Below are 14,607 nucleotides of genomic sequence, written 5' to 3'. Positions count from 1 at the left end.
AAAAAAAAAATTAATGTGAATAAAATGTCCATTTTGTTTTCCAGTCTGTTGTTTTCCTCTGGCCCCTTTGGCTGGTCACTGTTGACAGCCTCTGTCACCCACGCTACGGGTACCCCAAACCTTGTGTGCCCTGTGGCCTACAGGCACCCTGAGAGGCCCATCTCTGGTCTTGCCCTCTGCACCAAAACTTTCAGTAACTTTTGTTGAATGAACAAAATAATGTTTAGATCAACGTTAAGCTTTAAAATCCATTTAAAGAGGAATTTCTTTTTCAAGCAAAGTTGGTTATTAGGATGGAAAAGAAAACCATTCTAGAGAGAAGACAATAAACTGGAAATATTTGTCGTAAAACACACTGCCACTTTTGATACCAGGGGCCTCCTTTGCGTCATTTCTTGCCTCCCTTTACTTTTTCCTTTGGCTTTTCTGCTTTTTCTGGTGCCTTTTCTGGTGCCTTTTCTGGTGCCTTTTCTGGTGGGTTTTCTGCTTCCTTTGGCTTTTCAACCTTTCGTTCATTTTTTGGAGGAAACAGCACATTGGTTTTGAGCCTCTTGCCTTTGAAATGTTTTCTTTGAAGACACATATCCATTAAAGCAAACATTCCAGCCATACCAATAAGGATCTGGGGGAAAAAAGGATGCCCATTACTTTTGCTTTTCATTCCAAAGCTGGCATATTCCCTCCTTGTTTCTAATTCGTCTGCGGGTGCTGATTAACACGTCCTTTCCTCTTCCTAGACTTCTCAACCAGACATTCTGAGTTTGCCCCTCCTCCAGCTTCAGCCTCCCTCTCCTCCCTGCCCCACCCCTCTCCACCTGTGCCTGTCTCTTAAAACCAATGGTTAGGGGCCTGGGTGTGACCCTTTGCCTCAGGGATTGGGGCAGCTAGGAGGAGAAAGCCATTAGATTGGCTGGCTCCCTGGACATCATCTTTATTTAAGTGGTTTTTTCATTGGAAGCATTTACCACCTTTAGTTTTAAACTTTGCATGGGTCCCAAGATTTTGTGAAAAGAAGCCCTTTCCTTAAATCAGTGGAAAACACCCATTCTCCAAAAGAGGTGATTTCTTTTCTTTCTTTTTTTTTTTTTAATGTTTTTTTTTTTTTAAATTTTTTTTTCAACGTTTATTTATTTATTTATTTTTTGGGACAGAGAGAGACAGAGCATGAACGGGGGAGGGGTAGAGAGAGAAGGAGACACAGAATCGGAAACAGGCTCCAGGCTCTGAGCCATCAGCTCAGAGCCTGACACAGGGCTCGAACTCACAGACCGCAAGATCGTGACCTGGCTGAAGTCGGACACTTAACCGACTGCGCCACCCAGGTGCCCCTAATGTTTATTTTTGAGACAGAGAGAGAGAAAGAGACAGAGCGTGAGTGGGGGAGGGTCAGAGAGAGAGGGAGACAGGATCCCAAATGGCCTCCGCACTGACAGCAGAGAGCCGACCCATGGCTTGAACTCACAAACCGTAAGATCATGACCTGAGCCAAAATCAGGAGTCGGACGCTTCACTGACTGAGCCACCCAGGCGCCCCTAAAAGAGGTGATTTCTGAGCAAATAAACTGCCCAACATTAAAGACTCACCACAGCAATAAAGTAGTGCAGTGGCATGGTTTGTCGACTTTTCACAGCTATGACCACGGCCCCCACAAGGAAAATAATGGCAAACAGGTCGTTGAGAAGGTCCTAGAAGCGTGAGAGATAGGCAAGTCAGCCTCAAACAGAGCCAAGACCCCCATCAATACCCAGCCTAGCATAGCTTCCTCCAAAGGGGATGGTTTCCAAACTTCTGACTGCTTTTAAAAGTATAGGTGGAGATAAATACACATGGGCTGCATGGACGTGCTGTGGTCCGCAGGGCTGGGCTCTTTGAGTTGAGATGCAAAGCCCAGGGTGTTTAACTGCCTTCATAGGCTCCCCTGCTGCTGCCTCTCACCTGAACTCACACAGTAGCTAGTTATGTTTTGATTTTTTTTCCTTGAATACTCATTTAAGTAACTGCACAACTATACAACTTAACGGTGAGTACAACCCCCCATCATCTTTATGCTCTCAGGACCAGCTCTCCTTTCTGGATCGAGGGTGGGCTGTGTTGCTGGCAGGAGGCTCTGTTGGATTCCGGCCACCCTAAGTTGGGAGCCCAGTGGCTGCCTTTTCAACCCCTGCCTTGCCCCTCCTGCTACTTCCCAGACACTCCCCTGTTTTCATCAGCAGCCTTCCTTCCCATCCCTTGTGGCCTCAGTCTTACCCTTGCCCTGTACACTTGTTTCCCTTACCTTACTGATAAGGTCCAGATGTTCCCAGACCGCGCAGAAGGGCTACTTTCCCTGCAAGTACCACCTGCTGTCACTCCCTGGCATAGCCAGACTTAGAGTTGGGCAAAGCGTGGCCACAGAGAGCCGGCTTCCTCTCGCGTCACTCATGGGGTGATGCTAACCCAGAGCTCGTGCACCCTCTCAATCCTGTGGGCAGCAGCCAGCTCTGCAGCACTGAGTAAGGCCCACCCTTCCCCTTGGTTTCCATGATGCTATTTTCTGCAGGTTGACCTTCCCTGGCTACTTGGGCATTTTCTTTTCCTTTTCAGTTTTTTGAATTTTAATACATTTCAAACATACAGAAAATAATAGAACACTCATCCCCACTCCCACCTCTGGTAGCCATGAACTATTGAGATTAAACAGATGTTAAGATCTTGCAAGATTTGCTTAGATCTCTTAAAAAAGAAAACAAAGCCAGAAGTAAAACTTTGTGGAGTAAGACACAGTGTCACCATTCCGGCCCTTTTATGCCTCTCACTCAGAGGCAACTACACACAGTGGAACTGATGGGTACTTTTCCCAAGAGTGTATTAGTATTTTCTTCCATATTATATGTTCATAAATAGTATATACTATTTTGTGCGTTTCACAAATTTAAATTTAAATAAAAGGTGTCTTCTATCATTGGCTTTTTAAACTTAAAGTTTGTGAGATTGATCAATTTTGAGAACACAGATTGAATTCATTAATTTTAACTGATGGAGTCTGTGAATAAACCAAACTAGAGACATTAGGCTGTTTCTACCTTTTAGGAAATTATTATTACAAAGTCTGCTACAATGAACACTCTGGTCTGTGTCTCCTATGCATATTTCCTTCTGGTGTGAATCAGTAATAGAAAATCTCCCAATGAAGAAAGGCTCAGAACCAGATGGCTTTACTGGTGATTTCTACCAAACATCTCGAGGAGAATTAACACCAATCCTCAAACTCTTCCAAAAAAATTGAAAAGGAGGGAGCCACTCCCAAACTCATTTTATGAAACCAGCATTTTCCTGATACTAAGACTAGCAAAGGACACTACTAGAAAAGAAAATTTCAGACCATCATCCCTGATGAACAGAAATGTAGAAAGCCTCAGTAAAATGCTAGCAAACTCTAAAGGCCTCATCTGTAAGCATAGTCACTCTGGGGGTTAGGATTCCAGCATATGTTCTTTGGGGGTACACATTCAGTCCATAACAATTCCGTTAGTCTTTTTGTTGATCCCTGAGTTAGTACCAAAGCTTTATAGTAATTCTGATATCTTGTTGGGTGAGTCTATCCTTGTAAGAATTTTAGAATCACCTTGTAAACGTTCCTGGAGATTCCAGGAAGAACCTCTGTCAGGTTGAAGTTCCATTTGATTTATTGATTACTATGGAATTAAATTGGCATCTTTTTTTTAAGTTTATTTATTTGAGAGAGAGGGAGAGAGCGCACGTATGAGTGCATGAGCCGGGGAGGGGCAGAGATAGAGGGAAAGAGAGAGAATCCCAAGCTGGCTCTGCACTGTCAGCACAGAGACTGACATGGAGCTTGATCTCACGAACCGTGAGATCATGACTTGAGCTGAGATCAAGAGTCAGATGCATAACCAATTGAGCCACCCAGGTGCCCCTTAAATTGTCATCTTTGTGATAGTAACTCTTCAGACCTGTGAATATGGTGTATATTTCCACTTATGTAGACTTTTATGTCTGTTAATAAAATATAATCTCTACGTAAAGTCTTATACATCTTTGAATGGGTTTATTCTAAGACACCCTGTAGTTTCTGTTCATGGCTTGAACCCATGAACCATAAGATCATGACCTGAGCTGAAGTTGGACACTCAACCGACTGAGCCACCCAGGTGCCCCTCTTTATTTTTTTTTAGAGAGATAGAGAGGCAGAGGGAGAGAGAAAGTCTTAAGCAGGCTCCATGCCCAGTGCAGAGCCTGAGGTGGGGCTTGATCTCATGATGGTGAGATCATGACCTGAGCCAAAATCAAGAGTTGGACGCTTATTTGACTGAGCCACCCAGGTGCCCCTAGTTTGCTAAGAGTTTTCTTAAAATTAGTATTTCTGAAGTTCATGAGATGAACTAAATAGTTTTTCTGAAGTTCATGAGATGATGAAATGGTTTTCTCCTTTAGATAAGAGATGGCGAATTGTACCGATAGAATGTTGAAGATTAAATCATCTTTGTATTCCTGACACATACCCTGCTTGATCATGATGTATTGCTTGCTTATAGATTGCTTGATTCAGTTTGCCTGTATTTTATTGAGGATTTTTATAGCCATATTTAGGTAACCTAGGTGTATATACCTTACATTCCTTATAATATCTGGTTTTAATATCAAAAGCCCATTAGATAGTACAACATATTATAAAGCGTTTAAAACAGAAAAGGAAAAAGGGGGGCGCCTGGGTGGCGCAGTCGGTTAAGCGTCCGACTTCAGCCAGGTCACGATCTTGCGGTCTGTGAGTTCGAGCCCCGCGTCGGGCTCTGGGCTGATGGCTCAGAGCCTGGAGCCTGTTTCCGATTCTGTGTCTCCTTCTCTCTCTGCCCCTCCCCCGTTCATGCTCTGTCTCTCTCTGTCCCAAAAAAATAAATAAACGTTGAAAAAAAAATTTTTTTTTTAAAAAATAAAAAATAAAAATAAAAAAAAAAGAAAAGGAAAAAGGGACAGACCAATTAAACTGAATATAAAGTCTGGAAATAAACCCTGCATTTGGGATTTTAACATTTAACAGAAATGCCATTTAAAATCAGTGGGGAAAAGTTATACTATTTAATAAATGAATAAATTGAGTGATAGGGTATAACAACTGGATAGCCATCAGGATATAAAATTGGAGCCATGGTTCACACCATGTACCAAAATGACTCCAAATGAATCAGAAGATTTAAATGTAGAGAGTGAAACAAATGCCAGATGAAAACATGGATGAATTTTTTATAACCTGTTTTTCTATTTCTTTTTGAATCAATTTTTATGTGATATTTTTTGTAGGAAATTATTATCTAAATAAACTTTCCAATTTATTGGCATAAAAGTTCATATTTTCCCTGTAATCTTTAAAAATCTCCTGTTGGTATTTTTACTAATATTTTTCCTTGTTCGTTCTCTCTTTTTTTCCTTGGGGTCTATCTGCTTTAGTAGTCTTTTTGAAGAACTAGATATTTGGTTTTATTAGTCCTCACTATGGATCTTTGTTTCCTATTTCCTTAATTTTAACTCTTATCTTTGGCATTGCCTTCTTTTTAGTTCCTTTTTTTTTTTTTTTTAATTTTTTTTTTCAACATTTATTTATTTTTGGGACAGAGAGAGACAGAGCATGAACGGGGGAGGGGCAGAGAGAGAGGGAGACACAGAATCGGAAACAGGCTCCAGGCTCTGAGCCATCAGCCCAGAGCCCGACGCGGGGCTCGAACTCACGGACCGCGAGATCGTGACCTGGCTGAAGTCGGACGCTTAACCAACTGCACCACCCAGGCGCCCCTTTAGTTCCATTTTTTAATTTTGTTTTGGTACCTTCTTGATACTGTTAATTTTCAGTCTTCTAATTATATAGATTTGAATTTGAATAGTTTAGGGACATTCTACAGATAGTATCTGAATACTACATAAACATGAAATCCTCATATGTTTGGGGAACACATTAGATTTCCCCCCAAATACTTGGGGATTGAGTTAAATTTTACTGATTGATTTTTAATTATATTATATTGAAGTTAGAGAATGGTCTGTATGGATATCAATTTCTTGTTATTTATTTACATTTCCTTTGTGGTCTTATTGAGGATAATTTTTATGATTGTTGCAAATGTACTTGAAAGGAATACATAGGCTGTTCTGTTGGGTGTAGGGTTCAATATGTTCTGTGTATGTCATTAGATCAAGCTATCAATTGCTGAAGGAGGCATGTTAAAATCTCCCACTATGGTTGCTATTTGCCAGTTCTTTCTTAGAACTTCTTTTAATTCCTTATAATTCATTTCTGTTTTTTATATTTGGGGGTTATATTGTTAGGTGCATACAAGTTTAGAATTGCTGTAAGTAGTGATCTTCTTCATATACTTAAAAAACACATACAGGGATGCCTGGGTGGCTCAGTCGGTTAAGTGTCCGACTTCGGCTCAGGTCATGATCTTGCGGTCTGTGGGTTCAAGCCCCGTGTCGGGCTCTGTGCTGACAACTCAGAGCCTGGAGCCTGCTTCGGATTCTGTGTCTCCCTCTCTCTCTGCCCCTCCCCTGTTCATTCTCTGCCTCTCTCTCTCTGTCAAAGGTAGATGAACATTAAAAAAAATAAATAAATAAACCACATACAATTGGCTTAATCTGGTATTAAAGCTACGCCAGTTAGTTTTAAAGCTTCTGGTTAGTATTTTCCTTTTATTATTTTTTCAATCTCTCATAACTGTTCTCCACATGCCTTGTAATTTAGTATGTAGCTGGATTTTAAAAATCGATTCTTAGAGTCCTCTGTCTTTTAAACGAAGAATAAATTCCATTCATATTTGTCATCTTCTCTGATAAAGTATTTGGATCTATTTGTACCATTTAATTTTACTTTTTTCTATTTAACATATACCACACTTATTTCTTTTTATTTTTCCATTTTATTGAGTTAGCTCTCTTTATTCTCTTTTCACTCTTTCTCCTCAACAGGTTTGATTTTATATATCCTGGAATTCTATTCTTTAGTAGAATTCAGTATTAAGTTTTAATATATTAGTGTTATTATTGCCAAATCATTCCCCCCAAATCAAGAACTTTTCATTCTTATCATATACAGTACTGTGGTCTTACATGTTATTGTGTTGCTGTACCTTTGGTTCTACCTTGTTATAGTGTTCCCTCCCTCCCCTTGCAAAAAAAAAAAAAAAAACCCAAAAAAACTATTAATATATTTTTTAAAACCTCAATTCCGTCTTAGTGTTTATTTAGGTCAATCCACAAGCTCACTAGGCTCTTTGCTTACTGTTCCTTTTTTACCTTGCACACTTTTTTTGTTTTGTTTTGTTTTGGTTTGGTTTTGATTTGATTTACTTCTTCCTGAAGTACATCTTTTAGTAGTTCTTTCAGTGAGGGTCAGCAAAAAGAAATTGTTTCATTCTTTGTTTAAAAATGTCTTTAGTTTACTCTTGCCACCTCATCCCTTTAAGGAAATTAGTCTAGTGTTTTCTGGCCACTGTCACTGCTGTTGAAAAATATGAAGTTAGTCTAGTAGTTTGAGGGTTTGTTTGTTTGTTTGTTTGTTTTTTTTGAGGTAAATTGGCTTTTCTCTTGGTTTGATTTTAAGTTTTCCTTTGTTTCTGGTGATCAGCAGTGCCCCCATGATGACATGCCTAGGTGTGGTTTTGACACTTCATGTCTTTCATTAAATCTGATATTGATATGGCCACCTCAGCTCTTTTTTGGTGACTATTTACATGGAGTATCTTTTTCCATTTTCACTTTCAACCTATTTGTATCTTTGGACTAAAGTGAGTCTCTCTTCTTCCTATTATAGGATCATTTAAAAAATCCATTCAGATCATCTCTGCCTTAATTGGAGAGTTTAATCCATGTGCACTTAAAGTAATTGCTGATAAGGACTTATTTCTGTCATTTTGCCGTTTGTTTTTTATATATCATATCTTGTTGTCCTTCAATTCCTCCATTATTACTTTCTTTTGTGTTTAATTTTTTGTAATGTATCAATATAATTCCCTGCTCATTTCTTTTTCTATATATTGAGTTCATTTCTTAGTGGTTACCTTGGGGTTACAATTAATATCTTAAACTTACAATCATTCAGTTTGAATTGATACCAACTTAGTGTCAGTAGTACACAAAAACTTAATTGTTTTTGTCACAAATTATATCTTTATACATACAGGCCCATTAACGTAGATTTATAATTATTGTTTTATGCATTTGTCTTTTAAATTGTATCAGAAAAAAGAAGTTACAAACTGAAAATACAATAATACCAGCTTTTTAAAAAATAATTATTTTAATGTTTATTTATTTTGGTGGCAGGGGGTGAGGGGCAGAGAGAGAAGGAGACACAGAATCCAAAGCAGGCTCCAGGCTCTGAGCTGTCAGCACAGAGTCTGATGTTAGACTTGAACTCCCAAACTGTGAGATCATGACCTGAGCTGAAGTCAGACACTCAACCGACTGAGCCACCCAGGTGCCCCAATAATACTGGCTTAAAAAAAATTTTTTTTAAAATATTTATTTATTATTGAGAGACAGAGAGACAGAGCATGAGCAGGGGAGGGGCAGAGAGAAGAGGAGACACAGAATCCGAAGCAGGCTCCAGGCTCTGAGCTGTCAGCACAGAGCCCGACACGGGGCTCGAACTCACAAACCGCAAGATCATGACCTGAGCCGAAGTTGGCCGCTCAACTAACTGAGCCACCCAGGTGCCCCAATACTGGCTTTTATATTTACCTATGTAGTTACCTTTACTAGTGTTCCTTATTTCTTTTATGGCTTCAAGTTATTGTCTAGTATCCTATTGTTTGAGCCCGAAGGACTCCTTTTAGCATTTCTTGTAGTGTGGTTCTACTAGCAACAAACTCCCTCAACTTTTGTTTATCTAGGAATGTCTTAATTTCTCCTCCATTTTTGAAGGATAAATTTTGAAGGATATTGTATTCATTTCCTGGAGTTGCCATAAGACGGTACCACCAACTAAGTGACTTAGAACAACATTAATTTATTGTCTCACAGTTCTGGGCCAGAAGTCCAAAATCAAGGTGTTGGCAGGGTCATGCTCCCTCTGAAGATGCTAAGAAATGATCTGTTCTGGCCTCTCTTCTAGCTTCTAGTAACTTTAGGTGTTCCTTGGCTTGTCTCACCATCCCATCTTCTTCCCGTGTCACTTCACATCATCTTCCCTCTGGACGTGTTTGTCTCTGTGTCTAAATTTCTCCTTTTTGTAAAGATACTAGTCATATTGGATTAGAACCCACTCTAATATGTCATCTTAACTAGATCATCTGCAAAGGCCTTATGTACAAGTAAGGTCACATTCACAGGTACTGTGAGTTAGGACTTCAACATATTTTTAGGGGACACAATTCAACTCATAACAGATAGCAAATTTGAAAGATAGAATTTTTAGTTGACAGTTTTTATCTTCTTTCTTGCAGGACTTTAACTACATCATTCCATTGCCTCAGGTCTCCATGGTTTCTGATGAGAAATTGACTGTTAATCTTATTAAAGGCCCCTTATATGACATTAGTTGCTTCGCCCTTGTGACTTTCAAGACTTTGTCTTTATCTTTGGACATTTTGATTATGAGTGTCTCAGTGTGGATTACTTTGACTTTATCCTACTTGGTCCTTTTTGGATGTGTAAATTTGTATTTTATAAACTTTGGAAAGCTTTTGACCATTGCTTCTAATATTCTTTCTTCCTTTTTCTCTTTCTTTTCTTTTGGGATTCAGCATATGTTAGTATGCTTGATGGGTGTCCCATAGGTTTCTCCATTTTTCTTCATTCTTTTTGTTTTTCTGTTCCTCAGACTGGATAATCTCAACTGATCAATCTTCAAGTTCATGGATTCATTCTTCTGTCTGCTCAAATCTGCTGTTAAACCAAACTAGTCAGTTTTTCATTTCAGTTATATTACTTTTAGTTCCAGAATTTCCTTTTGGTTCCTTTTTGTAATTTCTCTTTGCTGTTATTTTCTACTTGTTCATAAATTGTTCTCCTGGTTTTAGTTCTTTAAGAATTTTTAAGACAGCTGATTGAAACTCTTTGTCTAGTAAGTCTAATATCTGGGCTTTCTCAGAGGCAGTCTCTATTAATTTTTTTCCCCATGAATGGGCCATACTTTCTTGTTTCTTTGCATGCCTTATAATTGTGGGCATTTTGAATATTATCATATAGTTACTCTGTAAACCACGTTCTCCTTCCTTCCCAGGATTTGTTGCTGTTGATTGTTGTGAGCTGTACTCATTTGTATGTTTGATGACTTTTTCTAAACTATTTAAGACTATTCTTTCCGTACTGCAACTGAAGTCCCTGTTTTGCTAGCAAATCAGGTAGTGATTTGAAAGAGATTTCCTTAAATATCTGAAAACAAACAAAAATACTCTACCAGTCTTTTCAAATTGGCTTTGTTTTGAGGTATTCCTTCAACAATTGTCCAGGCTGTTTAGAACTCTCGGTTTTCCCTTGCTGCTTGTACAGAGTGTAAAGGTCAGCAAGAGGCAAAAGCTTAGGGTCTTTTCTGAGCATGTGTCCAGTCCTTGGCATGTGTGTAGCCTTCTGGATTCCCTGGTATATGTGGTAGCTTTTCAGAGTCCTTATTCCCCCATGCATCTCTTTCCCCAGCCTCTTCTTTCCCAAACTTCTGGTCTGTCTATTGGTTACCTCATTTGATGTCCCTTGCCCAATCAGATGTGGTTATGGTTAGTAGATAGGCCTTTAAATGCTTTTGACAAATGCTGTCCAGGAGGCCACTTCAGCCTCGTGAAAGCTCTGAGGCAGGTGAGGGCCCATCCCTCAAAGAGTCACCAGACAGGTTAAAAACACACAACCATAATTCTTTGAGAGCAAGGTCTGTGTTGTTCCTTCTGCTACCAGCAAAGAGTGTGACTAGGAATGTGGGCTGTTATCTTCATGGTAACAGAGAAGCTTGGGTATGAAGGATGGCGGGGAGGTATGTTAAAATGGCACAACACTCTCTTATCACACCCAACAGCGTCTTTCATTATTAACCTTCCCTCGGTTGTAAGCTTCTAAAATTGGATTCCAGAGTTCTGAAAAAGTTGTTTCTGATGGTTTTTGACAGCCTGATCATTGCTTTAGTGGAGGGACAGAGTTTTGGCATTTCTGACACTGCCATATTTAGTGATGTCACTCATTAAACCTGGAGAGTTCTCAGTCAATGTTTCCCCTCCTCCATTCTTTTTTTAAAATTTTTTTTAATATTTATTTATTTTTTTTTTGAGAGAGAGAGAGAGAGAGAGAGAGAGAGAGAACACAAGCAGGTCAGGGGCAGAGAGAGAGGGAAACACAGAATCAGAAGCAGGCTCCAGGCTCTGAGCTGTCAGCACAGAGCCTGACATGGGGCTCAAACTCACAAACTGGGAGATCATGACCTTAGCTGAAGTTGGACGCTTAACTGACTGAGCCTCCCAGGTGCCCCTCCTCTCTTCCCTTCTTTTGAGTCTTTTCTTCTGGAATTCCTATTAGGCTTATGATGGACTTTCTCATTCTATTTTCTCTGTCTCAACTTCTCTTCTATTTTCTGTCCTTATCTCTCAGTGCTATATCCTGGGTCATTTCCCCACATCTTTCAGTTTGCTCATTCTCCAGTTTTGTCTGATATGCTTTATAACCCATCTATTGACATTTTTAATTCAAAAACTATATGTTTAATTCTAGACATTGTATTTTGTACTTAAAAAAAGATCTTTTTATTCTGTCTTTATAATGTCTTTTCCTGTTCTTAGGGCTCTGTTTATGTCTTTAATTATTTTAAGTATATTTCTTATTATTTTCAGACAGCTCTTCTGTTAATCTCATATTCTCAGGGTTCTAATCCTCCTCTTTTTTTTTTATGTTTGGTGATTGTCAATTCTTAGACATGGGGATTTTAAAATCAGGTGTTTTGTAGTTTTGAACCGTGCATTCATTTTTGACAAGTCTCTCCCCACCCCCACCTGTACTGTGAGAATTTCTTTATGCTTTTTTAAAAAATTTATGTTTATTTATTTTTCAGAGAGAGAGAGAGAGAGACAGAGTGTGAATAGGGGAGGGGCAGAAAGAGGGAACAGAATCTGAGGCAGGCTCCAGGCTCTGAGCTGTCAGCACAGAGCCTGACGCGGGGCTTGAACTCATGGACCATGAGATCATGACCTGAGCCGAAGTCAGACCCCCAACTGACTGAGCCACCCAAGCACTCCAGTCTTTATTCTTTGATTGTGACTTTGCATTTATTTCTGTCAGGAGTTCCAAGGACATGATCAGAACGTCATTAAATTGGGATCATTTTATTCTAATTCCAAGGCACAAGTTTTCTAGGCTGTATGAAGGTTTCCAGGATGAAGGTGGTAAAAATTCAAACCAAATCTGTACAAAATGCAGGCTCAAGGCTTCTATTTCTCAAAGCCGTCTTTTTTGTTTTTTCCACTCCAAGCTCAGGCAGAGGTGAACAGGCCTCTTGTTCCTCTGTTTGGTGGGGAAAGGTGTCTTCTCTGCCTGTCTTTTCCCTAAGGGTTCAGTCTTTGCAGGGTGCTGGCTTTACACAGGGGTCTCAGATCTAAATCCCCATTTTGCTTAGGACCAAGGCCTCATCTCCTTTAACTCAAGAGTGTATGAAAATCCATACTCCAGGTTCCTGGGGTAATACTTCGTAGGCCATTGCTACCCACACTTCAGCAGGTTATTTGATCACTGCTCCTGTTTTTCATTTTTGGCACTTGTGTGTTTCCCTTTTTACCAGCTCAGCCATTCATTTATAGCAGTTGTGTTTGCACTTTCCGTAGTAGTTTTAGGGAAGTGCAGCAGGAGGATTTTCAGGGTTTATTGAGCTTTCATCTTGCTGGAACTAAAAGTATCTTTCAAGTTCCTTGGCTGGGAGCTTGCCCTCTGCTTGTTCCTTTACTTTGTCCTCTGCTCACCCCTTTCCCAAGAGTCGTATTTGGTCCTCCTCTCCTTTCTCCCTATATTGGGGGTTCTTGCCTACCTCCCTGAGACCTATGAATCCCTAGGCCCTAATAACTTTTGACAAGGAAGCAGGACGGAGTGTAGTTAGGAACTCAGACTTCACTGACAAAGGTGGGTTTGAATCCTTTTTCCACCACTTACTAGCTGAGTTACCTGGGGGTAAGTTAGGTGGCCATTCTGGGACCATTTCACATGTAAAGTAAGTGAAACTCTTAAGTTTAGGATTCTGGAGGCTTGCTGTGAATGTGCAGTGAGGTGGGAGTTAGGTGGGTGTGCTCTACGATTCAAGTCCAGAAGTCCTCAGGCACAGCATCAAGCACTTTGTATTTATTTCTCAGGCACCATCCCATGAGAGATTATTACTGTCCTCATATTACAGATGAAGGAAACAGGCTATGAGTGATTGGGTAACTTGCCCAGCTCCTGTTCCAATGGATGCCTGCTTTGGGCTGAACATTCTTCTGGGCTTAACATCTTTTACAGGGATAGTCACTAGAGATCTAAGACTGCTTAAAAGTGATTTTTTAAAAATTCTCATTTTATTTTACTGATTTATGGGAAGATGGGTTTTCTTCTTTGAATTCTGGGGATGGGGTACCTTCTGGGGTGATCTCTCCACTCAATTGTTAGCTGGCACAGAAGTGGGGGGGGGGGAGGCGGATACAGCTAGTTGCTACGCCACCCCTCCTGAGGAGAGCAAAGTCCCAGGAAGGCAGAGACCTCTTCCTTTGACCACCAGGTAGGTAAGAGGCCTCCCCGTCCCCAAGCTGGGGTTTTTGAGAGCCTTTTGTAACCTAACTTCAGCTTCCCCTACCCTGGCCCCCCTGGAGGTGCTGAACCCAAGGCCGGGGCACAAATATGGAGGGTGCAGGGTGTTTCTCTGTTCAGTCACTGTTCAGGACACACCCATGAATGCACACCAGCCTCAGGCGGTCCCCACCTCCTCTCACTTACAGAAATGGGCCACAGGATGAAGGGTATGTATCTGTTGATGGCAAGGGTGTAGGTGATGAAGAAGAAGCAGAAGATGGACATCTCCATGGTGATGATGAGCATCAGGAGAGGGTGCACGCTGGTCCCCGTGAACAGTACCAGTGCAGCTATCAGGCAGCCCTGCCGGGAGACATATACCTGAGCTACCGCAAAGGGCTCTCCCCTACTCTAGAGCCCCTCTGGAGCCTGCTCCTTCACCCTCTTTTCATGGTTGGGCCTCCGCCCTGGGGTACCAGCCCAACTTACCAAGCTCAGGATCTTGACCTCGGCGTGCCCGATCACCCAGAACTCTCTATTGCCTTTCTTAAATTCCCACATGTAGCGGCGACACCCCTTCCTGGTGCCCACTTCATCCTTGGGCTGCACCGACTTTGGCTTTTTCTTGATCTCCTTGTCCTCTTGGTCTTTCTTGTTCCCTGGTTCGTCAGCTGGAGGAGGGGACGGCGGCGCCGCTGCGGGCGCCGATGCAGGTGCCGCCGCCGCCGCCGCCTTCTTGCCCTTTTTGCCTTTGTCAGCCATCTTTGCGTGGGAGTTCTTAACTTCTCACCTCCTGCGCGATCTCTCTCCTGCTGGCGCCGGACAGGCCTGGCCTCTGAGCGAGACTGGTGCCCACCCACCCGCTCCCAGGTCCCGCTCAACGGCCGGGA

General features: G+C 41.2%; 1 protein-coding gene across 1 annotated transcript; it reads right to left on the bottom strand.

The window, feature by feature from the left end:
- Positions 1-234: 234 nt before the first annotated feature.
- CMTM2 (CKLF like MARVEL transmembrane domain containing 2) lies at positions 235-14,604 on the bottom strand. The gene is made up of 4 exons (XM_043599403.1): positions 14,207-14,604; positions 13,922-14,080; positions 1,585-1,686; positions 235-622 (listed from the first exon to the last, which is right to left on the bottom strand). Exons 1-4 carry the CDS (start codon positions 14,477-14,479, stop codon positions 389-391), a joined length of 768 nt encoding a protein of 255 aa, XP_043455338.1. The 5' UTR covers positions 14,480-14,604; the 3' UTR covers positions 235-388.
- Between the last annotated feature and the right edge of the window lie 3 nt (positions 14,605-14,607).

This window comes from Prionailurus bengalensis, chromosome E2 (genome assembly GCF_016509475.1).
Source record: "Prionailurus bengalensis isolate Pbe53 chromosome E2, Fcat_Pben_1.1_paternal_pri, whole genome shotgun sequence".
NCBI classification, from domain to species: domain Eukaryota; kingdom Metazoa; phylum Chordata; class Mammalia; order Carnivora; family Felidae; genus Prionailurus; species Prionailurus bengalensis.
The sequence above is the reverse complement of the archived record's forward strand: the minus strand, read 5'-3'. Positions and strand labels throughout refer to the sequence as shown.